Source organism: Anopheles coluzzii, chromosome 3 (assembly GCF_943734685.1).
Source record: "Anopheles coluzzii chromosome 3, AcolN3, whole genome shotgun sequence".
Classification (NCBI taxonomy): Eukaryota; Metazoa; Arthropoda; class Insecta; order Diptera; family Culicidae; genus Anopheles; species Anopheles coluzzii.
Window position 1 is genome coordinate 19,686,602 of NC_064671.1, and position 24,781 is coordinate 19,711,382.

Genomic DNA, 24,781 nt, shown 5'->3' on the forward strand with positions numbered 1-24,781 from the left:
TCGTTCCTTTTTTTCTCCAGTTCATTATGAAAATAAAGAAACATATTTAAAACGTAGCTCAAGTATTGTTAAATTCCTCCAATGTTCTCACAACTCTTGATTAGCCTTTTGCTGTACAACTACAGTTAATATCACAAATTCGTCATCATTTATTTCTATTACAATCAACGTAAGTATTATATGTGAACAAAAATTGCATAATTTGCACCAAGACTGCAACCAAGAATGGCCAAGAACTTTGCGGCCAAGATCTCCCAAAAATGTTCTCCCATCTCTTTCTTTTTGTCTTCTTTTACTTGATGCACTTGACTTTGTGTACACTAGGAGAAAGCTCGAAGTCGAAAACATATGCAATATTTCCAAAGTAAAAGACTGGATTGTTGCAACAAAAGAAACTGCTACAGTCGCTATAATATGGCTACAATTGCAACAAATCTGCGACAATTGTAAAAAAATCAACATTTGTCGAAACAAAATGCGATTGTCGCAAAAAGCCTAAGTTTGTCGCAAAATAATCTGCGACTGCAGATGAGTGTCTTTAATGCTTCATCCCATCACTTTGATTATCAACTTTCTCTACCATCCTTCCGCAATCTCCTAAAATCCTACCTATTATTTATACCCTACTTCCACTGTTTTGTCATTAAGCTGCTGTATTTTTTTTTTATTTATGTTATATTAGTACATAAGAATATATTGAAGTGAAGTGAAGTGAAGAATATATGAAAGTGAATATGAATATGAACAAAACCTACGATTGTCGCAAAAAAGCTGCGATTGTCGCAACAAAATCTACAGTTGTTGCAAAAAAACTGCGATATTTGCAATTTTAGCTAAAGTATTTTTCGATTGTCCCGAAAAAAACGATTAACTAAAAAATCTGCAATTGTCGCAAAAAAAAAAAAAATCTGAGATTTCACTGTATTATGATACATAAGCTTATCAGCGGTTACACTGACGCCTCGATTATTCTAGAACAGGTTTATTTTCAAGCACCTAGCAAGAATCTCGGTCTGGTGGTACAGTTGTCAACTCGTACGATTTAACAGCATGCCCGAAATGGGTTCAAGCCCCGAATGCGACCGTGCCCTCAGACGTAGAGTAGAACTAGACAATCTTGCTTATGTGTAAATCAGTAAGTCACTGAAAGCCAAGGCCACTAGTGGTACAGACAGGCCTTGATCGACAACGGTCAATAAGAAGAAGAAGAAGAGAAGCAAGAATCTAAGGATCAACGACTCGTATGTTGCAGTTACCAGCATTGTCGATCCTAGTGTAAGTGTCTTCTTCTTCTTCTTCTTCTTCTTCTTTTGGCACAACAACCGCTGCCGGTCAAGGCCTGCCAGTACCCACTAGTAAAGTGGGCTTGGCTTTCAGTGACTTATTGTTACCATAGCAGGATAGTCAGTCCTACGTATGGGGACACGGTCTATTCGGGGCTTGAACCCTGACTTAACAATCGTACTGTACCACCAGACGGGCCCCACATTGCTGGGAGATATTTCCGTTCTGGCAACTCCGGACGGACAGACAAAGTCGCACACGAAACCGGAAAGTCATCGATCCCTTCAAAAATTGTGTAAGTGTAAATTTACTAAAACAAACGATGCGCAGCCTGTATACTGGCGAGTGAAAATATTATTTATTCTTTTTTTTTGTAATCCGCTTTTGTTGGAATTTCCACTTTTGTTGGAATTTCAACACAATTGTGTTTTGACAACAATTTATGGAAATAAAAGAAAGCCCAAAAATATAACAAAAGCAGCAATAAATATAAAGATCAAAAGAATGTCTACCTTTTTTAACTCCGCGCAGCAAACAGGAAGATATTACTCCCTAAATTGAGCAAACACACATTCATTCAGATGTTTCCAGTTCATCACACAATCTTCTTAGCATTAGTTTCGGTTTATTAAATTACTATTTTTAAACACACGCCTCCGGCTCCTCACATCAAGTCCTGTAGCGTTACATCCTTCCGCACTGCATTGTTGAAACCTTCCTTGTATCGGTACCAAATGGGACTCTTCACAATGGCATCGGTTCCACCTAAAATAAAAAAAACGGAAAGCAAAATGGAGAAACCATTACTCTTCTATCTGTGTATGTGTGTGTGCTGAAAGTCAATTTTCAAAAGTATTATTTCTCAAAACCGAGGATACAAATATCAACCACCAACTAGCAAAACGCCCAATTGTAAAAGAAACAAACAACAACCAAGTTAAATTAGAAGCAGAAAAAGTAAAGTAATCTACAAGAAATGGCCACACACTGAAGCAAGCAGGACTCCTCTGCAACCACACCACACCAGACACATAAACAATTTGATTTGTCACACGTGCTTCACACACTTACCCTCCTTCACCGACAGGGCCGTTTCCTTCGTGCAAATCCGACCGAAAAAGTCCTTCGAAACCTGGTGTAACAAAAAAAACAAGATAAAAATAAAACGATAAAAAAGGATTGTGCAAAACCTACCAAGAGATTGCAAAGGTCATAAAGGGCACGAAGAAGAGGTTGAACGTACAAGCAAAGCGAACGGTGCTGTAGAAAGGGTTTATGTTGAACAAAAGCAGAAGAAAAAACGGATTTGAAACCTCCCTGTAGCAAACAAAAGAAAACCGTTGCACCGGTCACTGGTCACCGACCCATTCCATCCATGTCGATGCCCCAACAAAATAGTAGGAGGATTGGACAGCAAAAGTTGTCGTAAATTGACACATAATTTGAACCTAAACAGTATAAATGGCACATTGGATTCGTGGGAGGATGATCGTGAGTTTGCTTTTTCGTTGGAAGATTCGAGCTTTGTTTGCCATTCCATACTTTCAACCAAGAGCGATAAATTATGTGAAGGTATGGAGAATGAATTATCTCGCTGCACTATATTATCTATCTTATGTATAGCTTTTTTATAGAGTCTTTTTTAACTGCTTGCTCCCTCTCTCTCTCGCTCTCCGCAATACAGGAAACGTTTAATATTTGCGCAATAAATTTCCCATCCAAAAACACGACTATTTATATAAAAAGCGTGCTATCTCCGAAGCTCACAGCATGATATATATACAGCTTCCCGCCACTAACCACTGGATCATGCTGGATGCTAGAAGCGCACACCAAGCAAAGAACCTGCGCGGAGAAAAAAACCCGATCCAACCAACAAAACGGTTGTGGATTATTTGCTTCCTTTCATTACGGTGGCCCTCCACCGGCCACCACACACACACACATCGTTAAGATGCAATAAAAATAAATCAACTGAATTTCCCTTCGTTTGGGTTTCCGGTTACTCGGAAAATTGTTTAACACACTGAATTACGTTCGGCAAGTGAAGCGGCGGCGGCTTCCACCTCAACCGTTCCAATCCGTTCCAACAAGCGAGCCGTTTCGTTTCTGTGCGCGCCCGTTGGGTAGGTAGCGTGATTTTGGACCGAAACTCTACTTCTTTACAACAGCAGCGCCGAACGCCATCGCCACTTCCGGTCGCCAGGAAAAGAAAGAAAAACCTCTCAACAAAGCGAGCGAGGCGCTTCCCTGCTGCCTAAGACCTCTTCCAAACATCCTTTGCTTGGGGAAGAAATAAATGCCTGGGAAGGCATGGGGAAAGGTTCAGCATAGAAGAACGAGTAGAGAAGATGATTACTTTTATTGCTTTTTGATGGTACGGATACCGGTCTTTTTTGGAGGAGGAAATGCTACACAGGATGCCACTAGAGCGAAAAGGACACCGCGTAAGTGAGCGGGAGAAATAGAGAAAAATGACCTTTTTTGCCGCTTGGCTTGCAATCAGCCCCAGCCCAGCACAGCACGTTACTGTAATGCATCTAAAACTGCTCCTCCTTCCACACTACTAACCGATCGATTGAGCTGCTTAAATTGGCCATTGGCTTTTGGCTCAAGCCGTAAGCACTGGCTACAACGAAGAAAAGGAAGGAAAATCTCACAAGATTCCGTGTGAGCCCAAAGACAATTATTGCTGCCAGGGCGAGAACACAATCCTGCACACTCTTATTGAATATTGGCAATCGAGAGAGCAGGATGAAAACGACAATCACACAAACATCACAAAACTTTGATTTCACCTTCCTGTGGCATTGCCGTCGCTCTTCCAGTAATCCTTGAACGAGCTTCCGTTTATGTAATTACACGTATAAAAGCATCCTTGAACGGACCCACGGTTCGGACCCACCATCCAACCGATCCGAGGTTCAACTTCCGTCACTCAGCACGACACAAACACGGAATCGGTGCGAAGATGTACGCCGCTCTCTGCCCGGACGTGGCTGCTTGTTCTGTAGCGCCTTTCGTATTGCTTTTATTACCATTACTCTGCCGCTGGTACTACACCCCACCCTCCGGTGGTCACTCAGATAGAATAATCGACAGAGAGAGAAGGCGGCAGCTTCCGTCCAGTATACGAGTGGAGAATAATATAATATTCCGCTCGTCTTCACGGGACAACGATTAACGGTTTGCGACCCATTGGCGACCCCCGCTGGCTGTGTGCTTCACTCAACCGGCCCGGAAACACGTGATGGTGTTGCCAGCAAAAAATAATCCATTCCTTGCTCCTGATCCCCGACATTCCCGGCCAAAACCACCCGTGCGAAGTATAATGATCTTATTTTTATTTAAGTATTCAGCTAGCGCAAATGTGCCAGCTGAAGAAAAAAAACGAACACTACGCTCACCAACAATCCTTCCGGTTCGGATTGGACGGTTTGGTGTGCGGCGGGTGAAAGCGCGCTAAGGAAAACCATCCCTCCATACAAACACACACACACACACACACACACACACACAGTGGATTGGGGGGTCAGTGGCAAATAATAATAAATCCTCTAATGGTATCCCGGCGTTTTGGTTGATTTTCGTTGCCGGCCTTCAACCGTCCGCTTGTGGGCACTATTACTCGATTCGCATGCAAACGAGGTACATTTCAATGGGAGGCAAAGGGAGGGTGGTAGTAGTAGTATCAGCAGCATGCTGAGCAGTAAATGGTTTTATGCATTAGCCAGGTTTGGTTTGCCACTGCCACTGCCACTGCACAAGAAGCAAGGAAATTCGGGTAATGGGGGAAGAATTAGGAAAAACAGTCGATGGAATTTGTGGCACTAAATGATGCAATCAGTCGAAAATGAATGGTAATCAATGGTAACACAAATGGCGGCTAATAGATGAGGATCAAGCATGGAGCAATGTTGGCAGAAGTTTGTATTGGATCGTGATTTGAATAATTCGGACGATAAATGCTTTGTGGCAGATGCAATAACATTAAACATTATTCATCACAATACAATGATAGCGTATTATTTCTTACAATGATAGCTATCAGCATTTAATATAAAAATTCAAACATCAAACGTAGAAGCATCATACAGTGATGACACTTTTCATTTTCTACTCCTGTACTTCCAAGATACTACTAAGTAATATAAGAAAATAATATGTAGTAACGAAACTTGTTAAACATTTTAACACCTTCACTACAGGAAAAACAAATAAAGAGCATGAATACCAGGGCATCGATCACATTAGAAAGAAAAATAAACGTTCTTTGATCAATGTTCTATAAAGTGGAAAATATAATACAATACAATTGCCCAAAAACATTAAAAACAAGTACAACATTCAGAATGAATAAAAGATCGATATGACGTGTTCATGGATTCTAGACCAGTGCTGCAAAATGTCATGAGTATCACAAGATGTTCACCAAAGAAAACAAATAACATACCCGTGGTAGCTTGATGTTCATTGCTGATACTCAATGAAAGTGCGTCATGGCATGCTGAACACGACATGCGAGTGCTTAAGTTAAACGCGATACTCTGGCTGACAAGCTGAGGCTAATGTCGTAGCAAGCATCTGATCACAGTAAAAAAAAGTCATGATATAGTGACTGACCAAGCGTTGGTCGCAAAAATGTCACGAAGCATGCATTGGTCATACCAATCGTTTTGAGTATCACCTCTGATTATCACAATTGAGTAAGTAATTTTCTGGGTGTGAACAGTGCTGCCAAATGCCATTGTTTCAGTCACCATCAATCATGACAGAAACGAAATTCAAGTCAGCTCACGTACACAACCGTGATTATCAGGGGTGAGACTCAAACAGATGATGCCACCATCACATGCGTGACACATGCTGACATTTTATTGTAGCACCCAACTATTGGTCCCTCTCTTTGTCATGTCATTTTGTCCCTATGATAATCACGACATTCTTAGAACATATTTAGCGAATGGTCCCAAACAACAAAATGAGCATGCATTCTCGCTCTGTCTGCTTTGAATGTTGAGTTTGAGCGAACATTTGAGCGAAAAAGCAAGCTCATTTATTTAGCTCACTCAGCAAGCAAGCTTGGGATCACTCACACGCACCGCATATCTCCCATGACCAATGATTTGGTTGCACAAAATGTCTCAAAGCATGTGATGGTCGCATCAACTCTTTGAGTCTCACCTCTGATCATCACAGTGGAGCTCGTGACGCTGACATGATTTTTTTTCGGCCGCAAGTTGTCATGACTATGTCAGTGACATTTTACAGAACTGATCACAGTATAAAAAAGTTATAACATAATGACTGACCAAAGTGATGGTCGCAAAAATGTCACGAAGCATGTATTGGTTACACCATCCGTTTTGAGTATCACCTCTGGTCGTTACAATTGATATCGCTGACGTGGATTTTGTTTCAGTCAGATTCATTTATAACATTGACAGTTACATTTTGCAGTACTGTTCTAGACCCTGACTTCTCTGACTCTGGAATGAAAAATATTTTCTCTTATTTTTGTAGCAAAGGAATAGGTACGATTTTGGTACATTGAAGAAGGGGTGATGGATGTATGGATGACGAACGCGCATTTGAATTCGTCCAGGATTTTGCCTATGCCACGGGTCAAAGGTCAACACACAACAAAACTAAGGATAAAACTAAACAACCTTATTGGCTGCTTTCGAGAGGAAGATGTTCAGAAGGATCTTTGGCCCCGTATGTGTGGAAGGAGCCAATACAATGAAGGCGATCTTGCTGTCATAAAAAGTATCAAGGTCGTGAAGCCAGGTCGTAAAGTAACAAGGGACATTTTAGTTACAAGCACTTTCAAAATTGTAAGTGTTCGAAATTGACAACCACAAGATCATCTTCAAAGGATATCGTCTTCAAAGGTAATCAAGAGTAAATAGTTAATGTATCAAAATTGCGACAAGTTAGATAATCACACCCACACACATGTTTACGTCTTGATTGCGATACAATTGACTTAAAAGCTCGAAGTCTACAAATAGTGTTGCATAATGTGATTTATTGCTAAACAATTAGTTTCCGGTCTATAAAAAGCATCAATTTAAAAACTTCATCATGAACACAGAAGCACAAACATAACAAGAATAAAAAAAAGTTGACACACACGCAATACCCACACATACTATTACCAAACAAAACTTACCCTCCACCATGATAAAGTGCTATCGAGTTGGAAAAGGGTTGCAAAAAAAACAGGCAGTGAGTGAAAAACTGCCATCGATCCGAGGCGCCCGGAATGTATGCAATCAATCTGAATAATAAAAAAATACATCTCAAATTGATCCTTGATGGCATAACTCTAAATTACCCTTTTTGCCATCCCTTCCCACATGCTTCACATTCTCCACTCATGTCTCCTTCTGTAGTAGTTGCTTGCTTGCTTGCCCTATCAAAAGGCATCGAGAAGGAAGCGACTTGAGAAGCATCATGAGCCACCATATAAGAACTCCTTACAACTTTGCTGATCCTTTGTGAAACCAAATACAGGCACACACACACACACACCCGCACAGGCACTAACAACCCTTCCGAAACTTATCATCCGAGAGGTGGCCCAAAAAAACCTCCCCGGTTCCCATACGAATGGGCGGGAGAAGAAGGTGGCAAATGTATCGAAAATTGTGTACAATTTTTCATTTCACCCTTCGGTTCGCACGCGGTTGTGGCTCTTGGCGGATGGCGCCATATTTCTACCGTTTGCTTGCTCGGAGGAACGCAATGCCTGCCTGCCCAATCCGCCCATTTTTAGGCTTCTCCATTTCCTTTCCCCCCTCTCCCAAGAGGCAGCAAGCTGGCAGCAAGAACTTGATCGATTCTTTCTCCTTCTTCGCGCACCAGCAAGCATCCCACCGCTAAGCGACGATGGAGAGCATCACACATCGGATGGGAAGGATGGGAGGGTATTATATTGAATGCTTTATTTTATTTATTTTGCTGCATCACACCCACATTCCCCTGTGTGCACAGAAACACACACATACACACATGCTACAAGCGGGTGTGAGTGGTTCGTTTTTATTTTCTCGCTCTCCGCCGAATGCAACCGATGCCGAGGCAGAGAATATCATATCAAAACCCGGGCTATGGTATTCTCCTCCCTCCGTCGGTTCTGGGTTGGGAGGGGAGAGGGGGCAAAGTTTTTGCAAGTACACACACACATACACATACACAGACATATATTCTTTCTGTCCTGGCATGCGCGGCGGCACCCAGGGAAATTGATGCGAATTTCTAAGGATAAATCGGTCACAATACATGCCCGGAGAGATGGGAAACTGGGAGGGATCGAATATAGGGAGGATAAGGAAAAATCACTCCCCGTGCGTTGCCTTAACTTATATTGGCAAAACTACCCAGCAAATTGGCACCGGTGTGGCATTACAACCCAGTACACAGCATGTGTGGCGTGTGTGTGGTTCCTTATCGCGTTTTGGAATTGGTTGCCTGGAGAAAAAATATTAGAATCTTATCTATGCCACTGCCTACTCTTGATACAGTTTCACCAACAGTAATTTAGTAGCGTTACGAATCTACAAATCAATTTAACAATTTAGTAGCAATTCCTATAAACAATTAGAAATACAACAAATAATTGCAATTCAGGTGAGTCAGTTATGGCTTCATCCAGAAAGGGATCGAAAGCGCATCCATAAATTACGCGCCACAGTACGTAACACAAATGAATGAATGATTTCCACGATAGATCAAAAGGTTTAAATATAGGTAAAAAAATATTAACTATTTTGCTACAAATTACAAGACAAAAAAAAACACGCAGTGCTACAGATTCCATACCTGAGGCATAGTTACAGGGTTTTCCAAGTCAGTTTCGAATGTAAACGTTGTTTTTCACCGCGTGCAAGATGTTAATCGACATCAATCTGATATTTCATTTCCATCATCATAAATTTTAACTTCTTCCGCATGATTATCAACACTTCCACTACCAACGAGTGATGAGATCCAGCTTCAAACTCCGGTAAAAAAACGATGACAGCAGCCCGTTGGTGTGTTGAAAATCATGCTGAAGAAATTAAAAATTATTACGATGACAATGAAATACCACAGTACTGTGAAATAACTTCTATACAGGGTTTTCCAAGTCACTTTCGAATGTAAACATTGTTATTCACCGCATGCAAAATGTTGTTCAACATTGATCTGACATTTCATTTTCATCAAAATAATTTTTAATTTCTACAATATGATTTTCAACACAACTCAAGCTGGATTGAGTATGACAGTTCTTTGTTATGTATTGAAAATCATGTGTTGAAACTGAAATTTCATTTTGAAACAAATAAACCAGTTGATAGCTGTTGAAATACATCTTGGATGCGGTGAAGAACAATGTTTACATTCGAAACTGACTTGGAAAACCCTGTTTCTTCTTCTTCTGCTTCTTGTTTCAATGAGTTTGTTCCTCCTATGCTGCGGGTTGCTCCATAATCAGAGGTTTGACCGTCTCTTTTAGACCAGTGGTTGTTCATTTCTCTATGGTGGAATAACTTCTTTCACGCGGTGAAAAACAATGTTTAAACATTCGAAAGCAACTTGGAAAACCCTGTATAACTTCTTGCAGAAAGGGATCATCCATACATTACGAAATATCAATTTGTTTGAAATAACAGGGATCATCCATAAACTACGAAATGGAAATTGAATGTCAGATCGATGTGGAAGCATGCTACAGTTTCTTGCCAAAACGACAGGATAAGATACGATAAGATAAGATAGAAAGTGAGATACAAAATCAGTCAGAAACATGAAGAAAATCATAGAAAATCATTGAGAAGCAGTCCATTAAATTGTAAATAATAATACAAATCAAAGTATTTATACGCAATTACGTATAGGTACACACAACGAAGTAAAGACCAACAGTAAACGCACAAAATCAAGACCCACAGTAAGAAAATAGAAGAGAAAAAAACTACAAAAAACATAAGTTTTTATAGAAAATAATATTCACGCAACGATAAAATTCATGATGGAACCATCGGCAAGCAAAGAAACACTCACAAACACATATCAAATGCGGTACATCAGCGCACCGAAAATGTGATAGAATAATCAATCAAAGTATGGAAATATGATACGCAGAGTACACGTGGCCACGTACGGCGTCTTGAAGGGTGGTTCAAAATAGAGGCTACGCAAAAATAAAGTAGCGGGCTTTCAGGGCGTATGAGCGTTCGGGCGTGTTATCCCTTAACTCTATACACGGCACCAACATAGCAAAAGCATATTTACTTAACCATAATACCACGCTAAACGAACCAACAAAGACTCCAAAAACTCATCAAATTCATGATTCAAGTCAAATTTTCCCAACATTACTTCCATCATCTCGAGCACCTCCCACCCCCAGAGCTTTGCTTAAACAATAATAATAGGACATTTTTCATACTCCTTCGCACAACCAAATTGCGCAAACGGCTTGATTCCAATTTCATTGTACCTGTGCAATGTGAGCGCGGTTTGGTGGAGCTTCCCAACCGCTCCCGGCAGATTGATTGCACTCAATTTCCAATCATCTTTTCCATATAAATTGAACTCGGGGTAATAGATTTTATGTCGTACTTTGGTACACCTTTGTTTGCACCTTTCCGTGGACGGTTGGGGGAAAGAAACACATACCGCCGCGTACCGCCGGTAGTTACCGGTAGTGAAAAACATTTGAATGATAATGCAACGACGACGACGACGCTGATGCCGAAATGAAGGTTCACTTACCACTTGCTTCGTTTTCTGCACAATTTGCTTCGGCTTCAGGGTGCGCAGATGATTTGGCAGCTCGGGCGATGACTTTTCGCCCGCCGTTCCCCTTCCACCCTCCCCGTCCTTCCTGCCCGATTGCTCCGGTGCCGCATTTTCTTTGTGCCAACCGTTTGCCAAACCTTTGCCCGGTTTTGCGCCGGCAATGGCAGCGCGTCCGCTCCTGCCTGCACTTTCTTCCAGCATCTTCGGCTGTGCCCGACGCATCTGCTCCAGCTCCACCTCCCGCGAAACGATCTGCTTGCCGAAGTAGGTGGAGGTTTGGCCAGCCGCGCCGCCACCGAAGCTGCACAACTGATCAAGATCCGGGTTCAGCTGGTACTGGTACGTGCCTTCGGGCGTTTTGAGCTGGATGTAGTTCAGCCCAAAGTCTGCCATCACCTCGACCGTGTGTGTGAGGTCGGATTTTTCTCTACAATTGTGAGCAAGAAATAAACAAATAAATATGATAAGTAAGGGTTCTTTCTTTCCTTTTATCAATTTACTCACTTTTGAGATAAAAGCTGCAACGAAACGGAGCGTAGCGTTGGATTGATCACACGCTTCAGCATCGGTATCGTATCGATCAGTACGGCCGCACCCTCGCCAATGCCCTTCAGGTGGGCGGACAAACCCTTCCGCAGCCCGGTCATAATTAGCTTCGTGCTGGCTAGCTTTTGCGAATGCTGAAAGTGATATTGAATTACAGAACAAAACTTTGCATTAGTATTAAATCACAAGAGAAACGAGATAACAATCAACGGGAAGGGAGAAGGAAAAACACACTTCAGATTACAACAAAAGTAAACATAATTTGAAGTTCGGGGAAAAAAACACAATCAAAAGAAGAGAACGAACAAACGGGAAAATTAATATAAATTATCCACGGAAGCACAATTTCGGCCCCGACGATAGGAGTGGCATCCAAATCCTGATAGGCGCCTAATAGAAGCAAACAAAAACATGCGCATAAAAGCAAGGAAATCTGTGAAGGAAACCTCATTTCATCCCTTCGCGGGGGCTCAGCTCCTCGCTTCCATGCCTTTCCTGCCTATTGGTTCGCTAAAAAATGCAAACCGGCAAAAAAACATTAAAGGGTAAATTAATATTGAATAATTAATAGAATCATTTCATGAAAAAACGGCTTGCACAACAACAAAAAAGACACTATACGACCCACTATACCCGCGAAAAAAAAGGGCGCCCAGTCCAACCCCTCCCGGGGGCTGAGGGTTCCGCCGCGTTTTGTTTTCTCCTTATTTTGGGGCTCTCTTCGGAGGGCCGCTAATAGATTCCTTTTTCATTCCCATCGCCGTCCACGTGTTGTATTGAGGTCGGTGGGTTGCGTTCCTTTTTTTTAAAAACATCCCTGTGTGCCTGTGATCCCTTCTCTCGCGTAGCTCTTTCGCTCCTGTGTCGGTTATAATTTTTAGCCGCACCCTAGCCATAAAGCACCAGCCCCCCCCCATCGAGATGGTGGCCGAGATTCGAGTGGAAATTAATTTCCTTTTCATCACAAACACACGAAAATGCATGCCAACAAAAAAAGACCGCCGCAGTGAAGCCCTACTTGCCCAATTCTTCACAGTGATGGTGACGAAGATGTGCCGGCAGTGAGGAACCTTTTTTGTGTAGCTCAAACAACAGAAAAAGCATGTCGACCGTGATGAAGTGGCCATGGTTTTTGTTTCTTTTTACAAAATAAACCTACCACTCGTATGCACCAAAGGGCAATAAAGACACAACACTTCCCTAAAAACATTCACTGCACACAATCTTGTCTTGTTGACACCATCTCTTATATGGCACGCGTGAGACGTTTTGCACCATCGCACTGCCGCACCCAAAAAAGTAAAACCCGTAGCGTAGCGCCTCATTAGTGTAACAGGTTCTCCAAAACAGCACCACCTTGGACGCTACGCTTGTTGCTAACCACCGTGAAGGCAAAACAGCAAAGGTGTTTGATGGATTTTTTCGGCGACAAAGTTGCAACACATACAAACAAGGAGCCCTACTGCTGCTGCTGGGGAGGGCCCTACAAGATTACGAGCTCAATTAGGAAACCACCATCGTGTGCGCGCTTGGTCCTTCAGTTCATGGACACTATCTCGCTGGAATAGCTCCAAAGCGGACACGGCAAGTGCGGCGCGGAAAACCGCATTACAACCGTTATTTACTTATCCACGTACGAAGGCTTCTGGTTCTGGTTTTCTAATTATCTCTTCAACGGGAGAAAACCTCCCGCCCCACACCAGCGGTTGTCTACACCCTTTGGTCGGGATATGGTGGAGCTGACAATCGCATGCACATGCACAAACGCCAAGGGCAACAAGAGCGGTGTCCCTTCCCTGCCACAGTTCAGCCGTTCATAGTTCCCGTGTCAACTTCATCGCTTTCAAACGCAAACCAACACGGTCCACGGTCGGTTGGTCGCCCACATGTGAAAAGGGAGACAGCGAGCGAGAATCTGCCGAGCAAGAAAGTACAAAAAGAATTATTTAAAATGGTGTAAATTATGTTTAAACTGTGTGTATTCTATTAACCAGCGGTTGTGTCGGTTCTGGCCGTCCGGAAAACCTTGGTTACATTCAACCACGCCTCTTGTGTGAGTGTGTGTTTCTTTTTCCACACATTCTGGGTGGTGGTTTCGCATGCCTGCAGGCCACACTTCTTCTTGCAAAACGTGACGCGATGATGTGTGCTCTCGGTATGAAAAGCTCAATCACGCCCGCGTGACCCGTAATAACGTCGAACGCCGGTGGCACACGGTCCAGGGAAAGGGATGGAAATGCACTCCTTTCCCACCTCTTAGCGTGCTTCTTTCCTTTCTTTTTGAGCAGTTTAAGGATACAGGGTAGGTGCGGAAATGTTTCAATTGACACCGTGACATTAGCCACCGGTTTTGGTTAAGTGGGTGTGTGCAGCAGCGAGCGTGTTTTTCTACACACCATTCGGTGGGTGCTGCCCGCTCGTTAGCAGCTAACCATGTGGCCGGTTGGTTTTAGGGAGGGATCGGTGGGCAGCACACATAAATGCACCGTGCTAAAAAGTCGGCGGTTGTGTGGCCAAAATAGAGGGAAATATTTTTTTTTTTATTTTCAAGATGTTCTTGTCCTAGAAAGAGAGTTAGTTTAACCAGAGAATTACTTCATTTAATACAACAAACGGTGTCTGCAGCGATTCGAGAGCATTGAGAAAGTTTCAAAGATTTGGAATCATTTCTGCACTTTGAATTTCGACAGATATCATGCCGATTTAATAAACCGTCACATTTGGTACTAAATAACAACCTGCAACGCGTACGGAAATAAAAAAAGAATACCAAAACTAGTGTTATATATCACTCGAAAGAAGAATTAGCTGATGCAAAACCATGTAAAAACTATTTCATTCGTCTAATAAGTCAGTTTCAAATATTTAAAATTAAATTCAACATTTCTTTACATGATTTCTCAAGGATTGTTGGTTGTTTCCTGAAAATGTTTGGTTGCTTCTCATATTATTTGTTTTTTTCTCACGAATTTTTGTCATTTCCTCCAATTTGTTGTTTTAATTGTATGGATGTTTAACCGAACGATACCAATCAATCATGAGAGCGGACCAAAACGCTATGGAATACGATGAATAAATCGTGAATCGAATCCAAAAAATACGGGTATAAAAAATAGCTAGAAAATAATAAAAATTTAGCAACAAATAACTAGATACAAGCCTAAAATGAAAGGTAAAAAACAACCTTAAGTTGTGTTAATTAATGAGAAAATACGATCTGGGCAGTATTGCAAAATGTCACTGTCAATGTCATAAAAAAAATCTGACTGATACAAAATTCATATCAGCGTGACGCACTCAATTGTGATAATCAGAGGTGATACTCAAAACGGATGGTTTGACCAATACATGTTTCATGACATTTTTGCGACCTTCGCTTGGTCAGTCACTATGTCATGACTTTTTTTTACTGTGATCAGTTTTGCAAAATGTCACTGACATAGTCATGACAACTTGCGGCTGAAGAAACAAAATCATGTAAGCGTCACGAGCTCTACTGTGATGATCGGAGGCGAACCTTAAACAGTTGGTGCGACCATCACATGCTTGGTGACATTTTATGCAACCTACTCTTGGTCAGTCACTTGGTCATGACATTTTTAGTCGGTGATCATAACATAGCCATGGGAGATATGCGGTGCGTGTGAGAGGTTCCAAGAAACAAAATGAGCATGTTTTCTCGCTCTGTTTGACCCGACAGATAATCAAAACAGACAGAGGGAGACAGCATGGTAATTTTGTTGCTTGAGCCCACACGCCAAGTATATTCCAAGAATGTCATGATTATCTACGACAAAACTGTTGTGACCAAGTTAGTGACCAAGAGTTGGGTGCTAATTAAAATGTCACCAAGTATGTGATTGGTACACCAACTGTTTGAGTCTCATCACTGATCATCGCAGTTGTGTACGTGAGTTGATTTGAGCTTCGTTTCATTCATGAGTGTTTTCGTTGGTGAAACTCTCGCGATGCTCATGACATTTTGCAGCATTGGATCTGGGTTTAAATACAAAATTAACGAGAAAATCATCGATTGGACTTACGATTCTTCTTTCTTCTTTTGGCTCAACAACCGTTGTCGGTCAAGGCCTACCTGTAGCCACTAGTGAAGTGAGCTTGGCTTTCAGTGACTTATTGATCCCCCCATAGCAGGATAGTCAGTCCTACGCATGGCGGCACGGTCTATTTGGGACTTACGATTACTGGAAAGTATTTCAATAAATATTCAAATTTTTAAATAAATAAACCCAAAAATAGACAAATCTTTGTAGGAAATGTCTTGTAATAGATGTCAATCAGCGTTATAGGGCTGAAAATACGACTTTCATGTGTCGTAATAAGCGATAAGAAATGAATAAATAATTAATTAAATGTTACAATAAAAACCCTGTAATTGAAAACGAAAATCGAAACATTCGCTAGTATAACAATGCAACAAACCATTTTTTAATGTAAAAAGTCCTAACTTTCTAATTAACACGTTATACTGGCACATGGAGCACGGACGAAATTCGTCCACTGTCAACGCCCGCCAGAGACACTCGAGAATAAGGGGCTCTACAATAATAAAAAAAACTGTTGCCATACGAAATTAGAGATTCCTATTTAGATTGCATCCTTTTGCGCCCGGTACGTCGCCGGTGCATTCCCCGCAGTTCCCCGTGTGTGTGTGTCCAGCATGGACAGGATAAAAACGGGAGCAGAGTAGCAAATTAATAAAACACCAGCTCCAGCGTTGTACCACCGTGGTACGTAGCGCCATCGTCACGCCAACAGGGGACCACCATGATGTTGATGATGTTATTTTAAGAGAAACTTTTCAATTGCAACACAAAAACCCCGAACCCCGGCTACACACAGCGGGAAAACCATTTACCATAATGCAGTGGCCAATGCAAGGGACGCGCGAAGGGGGGGGGGGGGGGGAGGGGAGGGCGAAGAATTTTCTTTTCATCGCAACAAGAAACGACATAATAGAAAGCATAATTTTATCTCGCGCCATATTTCATCAAGCTGCTGCAGCCACACGGCCACGAGCAGGCATCGCAAAGTTTATGCAAAAGTCCTTCAGAGTAATGCTGCTTCCTCCATTTTCTGCTCCGTTTTTCTTTCACTCACTCTCTCACACAACCGCTTACCTCGTATCCTTTGCTGGGGAAATTGATTTTTGGCCAGGCCAGGGTAGCGAACAGATAGTGCCACATGACGAACGCGTACGCCAGGTACGGATAGATGGCGTAGTTCTGTAGCTGATTAATCGCCCGCTGCAGCCGATCGTTGAAGCTGAACCACTCGGTGGCCTCCGCCACGCCGCACATGTCCGCGTCCGGCATCTTCTGGTGGAGATAGTTTTCGTACACGCCCTGCGTCAGGCGCTCGTAATCGCCCGCCATCTGCACTACCTGCAGCACGGTGGACATACGGGTCGAGGCGGACATGTCGGTGAGCGTCACCATCTCCGTCACGGTGGCGTTCGCGTCCACGGTGATCGTTTTCTTCGGTCGTTGGATCTATAGCGGGGAATAGATAATTGATGCGTATGATTAGTAATTCATTTTCCAACGTTACTCATCATCCCACAGGTGCTTACACTGTTGAATGGAATCCTTCGAAAGAGGGAACAAGAATTGTAAATAATGTGTAATAATTCCGTACAATAAATAAACTCATATTTTCTCTTACTTTATATGCAAATCAACCCTATCCGTGCTAGAAGGAAATTCCAATCCAAACAGGGGCAATAAATTTTGTGAAATCAATTACAGCGACATAAACAAACCGAAAGCATCATTAGGCATAATTGTCTATCGCATTTCTCATTCGCTTTCCGCTTGCCGGAACTGGCGGAATTGAAAACGGGGGGGGGGGGGGGGGGGGGGGGTGGGCGCTCAGTCGATATCGACACTTGCGCGGGTACTTGTTGTACTTCTTGTTAACTAGGGCATGGGTTTTTGGTTTATTGACATGGTATGCAATGGCGGTTAACGACCTGCGATCACATCGGCACGCAACACTCCTCTACATTGCCCAAAAAAACATTGCAATTGCTATTATTAGTCTGTCAGCTGTTTTGAGCGGCCCGTTCACGTGTATGGTGTGCTCGACAGGACGATGTTTTCCCCATAAACAAACTATTCCATAGCAACGGATATGGAACGTAGCAACCACGGTGGTAGTGGTGGTGGAGTGGTGTATGTATCATCACAACCATACATCAAAACTTGCCCATGCGAGCGAAAACCCCTAACCTTGGCTACCGATAAAACATTTCGCTTCAGTGTCGAGCGAACGGTCTTTCCGACAACACAGCACAGGAACGCTTTGCCCCAGGAGCAAATTTCACCAACAAAAATTTCCCACATCGCACCACAGCCCACTCGCCAGCGCAATGTCTGCCTTCATCAATGTGCCCCGTGCGCGCCTACTAGAGCCGAATGCGGCCCTATCGCCGCTGCTGCAGGAAATCCTGCGCCACTGTGAGCGTCGCAACATCCGGTACGACCGTCCGCTGGTACACTTCGTCATGAACCTGCTCAGCCTGGACCCACGGTACGAGCTGTTCATGGAGACGGTCAGTGTGGAGCGGCGCAATCACGACGACTTTGTCGAGGCGTGCTGCACCCTCCTGAACGATGACCGGTCGCCAACGCTCATCACGCTTCGCATGCAGTGCTACTTCCTGGGCAACTTCTTCGACCGGGACGAGATTGTTGAGAAGCATGCGCGCAATCTGCAGGCGAAAACGTTCGCGCTGACGAAGGAAATCATCGATCACGACGTGATCACGAAGGACGAGCAGGACGAGGTGTTTAACAAGGTGATAGTGGACATCGTGGTGAATATGGGGCTGGGCAATCCGGAGTGCAAGGACGTGATGGCGGAAACGATGCGTGCCCTCAACTCGGTCATGTCGCGCAGCGATAAGGCAAAGTTCGTCACGCTCGATCGGAAGGAGCGGCTGATGGCGCTGAAGGACATCAGGGAGATTGTGGCCGGGATACGGATCTTTAACAAGCACTCCGGCAACACGGCCAACGGAATGGCGGACTGTAAGTGATGCTTTAGTGAGTGTGTGTGTGTGTGTGCGGTGGTCTCTTTCATAGCAATTGCATGTTCCTTTTCCAGTGCCGAAAATAATCGACCAGTCGCACGAATCGACCAAATCGATACTCCAAATCACGCTGTGCGAAATCATGGACAAGGTGAACCTGCTTACCAGTGCGCTGAGCGCGGCAATTGCCTACGACTTGCGGAACCGGTCGATCATTACGCTGCTGCCGGAGAACATTACGGCGGACGATTTCGAAACGATCAAGGATCTGCTGGCCATGTACCGGCAGCACGAGGTGTACACGCGCAAGCTGATCGATGAGCTGGCCGGCATTAAGCTGCTGATTGACGGCTGCAAGCAGGAGTACGAGGCGCGGCTGCTGCGCATCCACGAGGCCGTACAGTACCGTACGGCCATCCCGACGGATCGTGTTTTTGTAAGCGCCGGATGATTGCTTTCTTAGTAGTGGTGGGAGCTCGGCATCGGACCTACTCGTGTTCGGAATCAATTCCGGAGCCGATTCCGATGTTGGAAGCGACTCGGAGTCGATCTGGGAATTGCAATTTGTTCCGGTAACAGAATCAGAATTGACTCCAGAATTGGAACTAGCTCTGGAATGAGAATCAGTTTATTGAAATAAGACGTTTCAGAAGAGAATGGATCGTTTACAAGTAAATTTGGGTTCTTTGCGGCTATCAATACGTAGCATCATTGGACCCAAATGCCTTCTTTTGGAGATGCCGAAACTGACTCCGATTTCGAAGGCAATACTGATTTCGAAATTAATTCCGATTTCGGAGCCAATTACGATTCCAGAACCGATTCCGATTCCGAAGCCAATTCCGATTCCGTGGCCAATTCCGATTCCGAAGTCGATTCCGGTGTTGAATCTGAAATCGATTCCGGAATCGGAATAGGTCCCAGAATCAGAGACGGCTCCAGACTCGGAATCGACCAGGGATTCGCAAATTGTTCCGGTAACGGAATCTGAATTGACTCCAGAATTGGAACTAGTTCCGGAATGAGAATCAGTTCTTTGAAATAATACGTTTCAGAAGCGAATTCAGTCCGGGAATCTCCAAGAGAAAGGATCATTTACAAGTAAATTTGGGTTCTTTGCGGCTATCAATACGTAGCATCATTGGACCCAAATGCCTTCTTTTGGAGATGCCGAAACTGACTCCGATTTCAAAGCCGATTCTGATTTCGGAGCCAATTCCAATTTTGGACCCAGTTCCGGATACCAGTTCCGGATTTTGATACCGGAGCCAATTCCGGAGCTGATACCGATTTTGGAGCTGATTCCGGAACTAATTCCGGAACCAATTCCGGACCCGATTCCGATTCTGGAGTCGATTCCGGAACCAATTCCAGATCCGATTCCAATTCTGGAGACGATTCCGGAACCAATTTCGGAGCCGATTCCGATTCTGGAGGCGATTTAGGAAACTGATTCCGGACCTACTATCCGGAATCGATTCCTGAAAGCTTCGGAGCTAGCCAGAATCGATTCCGACGAAAATTTCGTTTTTCCCATCACAATTTCTTAGACTTTTAAATGCCTTTTTCACAATTGTACACTTTGCCTCTGTTTTAGCCGAAATTTTCCGAGCTGACGCGCGTTTGGTTGCAGTTTCAAAATTTCGTGTTTCTTCTGTCGGAAATGAACCAAATCAGCAATACGCTCACGAGCCTAACGGAGCGATGTGCGAGCTTTGACGATTTGGCTTATCGTTTGCTGGGCGAAAGCCAGATACAAACCGATATCGATCGGTTGAATAAGGTAAGCGCGAAGCGCTTGAGCCTGCCCGATCCGAAGAGCTGTGAAATTGTCCCGTACGAGGAAGGCATGCAGGTAAGCGTTGAGCGTTTGTTTATGTGAACTTCTCAATTGACTGTTAATGTTTGATTGTAGATGCAACTGCTCAAATTTTGTCTGTGGCATTTGGCCGAAGGTAAGGGACTGCTCATGCCCGGAAGCATCGAGCTGGGCGTGTGTCGGGTGCAGAAGGAACATTATCTGTTTAACATCCCCGAGCCGGTTACCTTCTTCGACGAGGATCCGAACAAGTAAGGCAATCAACCGTAAAGCTTGCACATTTTCTACCACAAACCCCTCGCTCCTTATAGATACTTCTTCAAAATAGTCGAGACGGCAAGGAAGAAAGTTCAGCTCATCTGTCTGCTGAACATGTATGACAAGCTGCAAGCATCGTACAGTGCGCCACGCTGCGAAGGCTTCCAGATGAAGCTAACGACCACCTGCGACCAGGAGGTACAGACGGACCTGCACCCGATCCCCTCCAACATCGATCGTGAGTACCGGTGGAACGTTTGGGACTATCGCCGGGAAGCGATCCGGCTGGCCAACATACGCACCAAGCGGACCACCTCCGTGCAGACGCTCGAATCGAGCCGTGCCATTCCCAAGTCCACCCAGGTCTATCTGGACAAGGTGCAGAGCACCCAGACGCGCGTTAGCCGCAGCACGGAAACGGAGCAACGGCGCCAGACGACGGGTCTGAAGGTGATCGAACCGTCCGCACCGTCCCCGTTGAAGGTGTACGCGCTTACGCTCGCGCAAGCAAGTCGTTCCGGGTTTAATCGAAATGGAGAGCGTTAGGGGAGGTTTTGGTTGAAGAAATCGACACAATAGTCCTATTAGGTGTAGTATGAGTGTAGTAAATGTGCCGTTCGGTCTCGTACGACTAACCAAATCCACAATTCATACCTGAAATATCGATGACCATATGCTAAACAGGCCCTTGTGGCGATCCTTTTGCCCGACGTTACACTTCAGCACATCCGTCAGGCGGATCGGTTTGTTCGCGCAGGCAAAGAACTGCAGCATCGATAGGCAGGCGCGCACATCGTTGCCGGTCTTTTCCGCCAGCGCCAGCATCGAGGTAAGATCCGTCTTGATCCGTTCCTTTTTCGCGATCACGAGCAATCTACAAAGAGTGAAGCTTCAATTAGCATCTAAGATAAAGATTGAGCATTAAAAATAAACGAGTTTGCATACCTTTCTGCCAGCCGTACGCCTTCCGTCGGTGGGAAGTTTACCACATACGCTACCTGGCGCAGCTGCCTCAGCGCCGGTGCGTACATATCGTTACAGATGCAAATTATCGGACGCTTCAGCACAAACTTGTCGCGTGCCGCTTTGCCCGTCTTCTTCACACCACCACCACTACCAGCTGCCCCCGCCGCCTTCGCAGCACCGACATTGCTAGCGATGAATCGAAGCAAAAACTCAATTGCCGCCACCGGCGCGCCATCGATTTCGTCCAGCACAATGCAGTTCGGTCGCCGCTCCTCGTTCAGTACCGATTTCATCTGCGTACCGTTCTCCAGCACCAGCCGGAACGCATCCGGGCTGCGATCGTCGGATGCATTCACCTCCCGCACCGCGTACCCCGCGTGCCGGGCGATCGTGTGCGCGAGGGTGGTTTTGCCCAGCCCCGGTGGGCCAGCCAGCAGCGCCACCTTCTGCACCGGGCAGCCGTGCTCGTCCAGCTCGGTGTTCAGCGTGGACCGAGCCTTCCTTGCGCCCTTCACCCAACCGCCGTTCGATTCGAAGCGGCCCGTTTTCTTGTTAAAGTTGCTCAGCTGCGTTTTGGGGTCTTTCTGCTTCTTCACCGGCTCCCTGCCGAACACGGCCTTGTCCCATAGCTTGAGCCACTGCAGCAGGCTCCGGTTGGTGGTTTCGTCCGACAGCAGATCGATGTATCGCCGGGGGCGATACTTTTCCACCCACAGTACATTGCTTTCGCTTGGTATGACGATTTCCTCCACCTCGGACGCCGGGGCGGCAATAGCGTTGGCCGGTTCGGTTAACCGTTTTGCTACCTGGAATCATAACACAGATAAATGTAACGGTGGCTAAAGGTTTTGAGGTGAAATATTTACATACAATCTCATTAGCTTCACGCCAGATTCGCTCCTTCTCCGCTCCGAGCAGTCCATTGTATCGGGCACCGCTGGTGCAACTGATTTCATCAATTTGGTCCTTCTCAAACTCCTCCGAATGGAAGCGAACGTACACGCACGTTTTGTCGTCCCGTTTGATCGTCATCGAAGGCCACCTAAAACAATGAAAATAATGTCCACACAATTACATTGTATTTTCGTTGCCTTTCCCCATGTCTCGAACGTACTTGGGTGGTTCTAGTGAAATATTATCCATCTTGAAGCGATGCAACGCTTCGGCCCGCGACAGCATCGACGGTTTCAAAGGGTTTGCTACCGCATTGTACCGCTGCCGTGCCTCCAATATCCGTTCGATCAGCTCCATATCCTGCTCCTCCTCCGTTTTCGTCTTTTTCTGCGAGCTGTACACGTACTCCTCCACGAACGGTTCCTCCTCAATGTCCTGTATGTCGCCGAACAGTGCTTCCAGTCGCCGCTTGCGCGGATTGGCGTCCATCTGTTGCAGTGTGGCAAGTGCGCTACCAGTCGCGCCGGGGAAGGGTGTGGACGCAGCACGTCCATATTTACCGACACCGTTCGGCGCCGTCGATTGAGACGATGGACCGGGAGTATCGAACAGTCGTTTGTGTGCGGTACTGCTGCCCCGGGTGATGACGGACAGTGCTGGGCTGGCAAGCGGGCTTTCGTCGATCGTACCGAGCTGGCCCGGGGTTCGGTAGTTTGAGCAGGAGCTCGATGCTCTGGGACCACCGATTGCGGACGGTGTACCCGGTACGGACGGAGCATTGCGGGCCGCTGGCGGTGGTTCGTCTTCTAGCTCGTCCATCGCATCGAGATCATCGCCGTACACGAGCTCGAACTCTTCCTCCTCGGTAGGATATTGATCCATCTTGCGTAGTGAACAGGCAACACTCAACTTTAACACGAAACACGGCACGGAATAGAAAGAAAATAGATTTTTTTTAGCGCAGCGAACAAACGACGGCCCGCAAACGCGCACGAAACGTAAACGAAAACAATCTGCTTTGACGTTTCGTTTTGGCGCCATTGCACAGTGAGCGTTTGTTGTGAGGTGACACATGGACAAATTTGACAAATTTATTTCATCGAAAATTTCGTTAGCTTATTTCTTAATATTTGAAGCATACAAAAAGTTTAAAACTTTATTTTGTGACTTAAATTGTTAATCTTTGAGTGTTTTGTGCAATTACACCTAAATTATGAAATTTCTATGAAAAAACAAACCGTGCGATGATTTTGTGTTGCGAATCCGTAGCGTCATCTAGCGGCAAACAAAGAAACTAGTTTTTAAAAAATGTGTACGTTGTCCGTTACACAAGTATGACCGCGCGACCACACGAGGTGAAATATCCATTCGATAACGCATCTCAGCAACCAGCTGATGTGAAATTCAAACAAATAACGTATACAACATTGCAACAAAATCCATTGAATTACTTCAATATCAAGTAGTTCGTAAATTTTTAGTCAACAGTTAATTATTTCTTCCAATTAGGGAATGATCTGCTTAAGAAGATATTTTTAAGTGAATTTGGAATGCAGATATTGTACATATCTCCCTAAACCCTTTAGCTGTATCTGTCAGATATTTCACTAGTCAAATAGTTCATTTCACTGTATATTTCACCTCATGTAGCCGTTTGTGTTAAATAGCTGTTTTGCTCTGCAGAAACATACTACCAGCAATTTCGTTAGGATTTCGCTCGTCGACGCGTGGAACGAAAAAAGAGCGTTACAATGCGTTACAGTTCCCCTGTCAATTTTTCTGTTGCGGTGGTTTTTCGGTTTGTCTGGCAGTGGTCTGGGTTCAAACCTAGAATGGACCGTCTCCCCGTAACAAGGATTGACTATCTGGCTGTGTGGTATTGAATTAAGTCTCAAAAGCTTTATAAACCAGCATGTCCGCATAGGACGTTACGCCAAATAAAAGAAGAAGGCAGCGGCCAGAATGAATTAAATAAATGAAATAATGATTGTGAGTCAATTGTTCATTGGCGTGGATGAACCAACCATGATATACGTTTCGTGCTTCAACACATTTGGAATCAGATTGTCCTTATCTTTTAAATAAACATCTATAAAATATTCACCAAAAAAGGTCATCATATCAAGACAAAAATTCAGGAATTACTAACCCAACACAGAGACACTCTT

At 44.5% G+C, this 24,781-nt stretch overlaps 2 protein-coding genes across 2 annotated transcripts; one reads left to right on the plus strand and one right to left on the minus strand.

Moving 5' to 3' along the window:
* Positions 1-1,868: 1,868 nt before the first annotated feature.
* Positions 1,869-23,627, minus strand: LOC120958571 (chromosome transmission fidelity protein 18 homolog). Its single transcript, XM_040381464.2, has 9 exons — positions 22,834-23,627; positions 22,590-22,761; positions 21,699-22,525; positions 21,408-21,627; positions 16,764-17,135; positions 11,584-11,759; positions 11,053-11,506; positions 2,356-2,416; positions 1,869-2,049 (listed from the first exon to the last, which is right to left on the minus strand). The coding sequence occupies exons 1-9, from the start codon at positions 23,493-23,495 to the stop codon at positions 1,949-1,951; spliced, it is 3,045 nt and encodes a 1,014-aa protein (XP_040237398.2). The 5' UTR covers positions 23,496-23,627; the 3' UTR covers positions 1,869-1,948.
* LOC120958572 (cilia- and flagella-associated protein 206) lies at positions 17,743-21,389 on the plus strand. The gene is made up of 5 exons (XM_040381466.2): positions 17,743-18,674; positions 18,751-19,112; positions 20,274-20,531; positions 20,592-20,746; positions 20,807-21,389. Exons 1-5 carry the CDS (start codon positions 18,014-18,016, stop codon positions 21,297-21,299), a joined length of 1,929 nt encoding a protein of 642 aa, XP_040237400.2. The 5' UTR covers positions 17,743-18,013; the 3' UTR covers positions 21,300-21,389.
* Positions 23,628-24,781: the final 1,154 nt, after the last annotated feature.

Excerpts from the sequence above, each read along its gene's own strand:
- LOC120958572 (XM_040381466.2), top strand. The coding sequence starts at position 18,014 with ATGTCTGCCTTCATCAATGTGCCCCGTGCGCGCCTACTAGAGCCGAAT. Across the intron at positions 19,113-20,273 it reads TCCCGACGGATCGTGTTTTT|CCGAAATTTTCCGAGCTGAC; the intron begins GTAAGCGCCGGA and ends CCTCTGTTTTAG. Across the intron at positions 20,747-20,806 it reads TTCGACGAGGATCCGAACAA|ATACTTCTTCAAAATAGTCG; the intron begins GTAAGGCAATCA and ends CGCTCCTTATAG.
- LOC120958571 (XM_040381464.2), bottom strand. The coding sequence starts at position 23,495 with ATGGATCAATATCCTACCGAGGAGGAAGAGTTCGAGCTCGTGTACGGC. Across the intron at positions 22,526-22,589 it reads GGCGTGAAGCTAATGAGATT|GTAGCAAAACGGTTAACCGA; the intron begins GTATGTAAATAT and ends TTATGATTCCAG. Across the intron at positions 2,417-11,052 it reads TGCAGAAAACGAAGCAAGTG|GTTTCGAAGGACTTTTTCGG; the intron begins GTAAGTGAACCT and ends TTGTTACACCAG.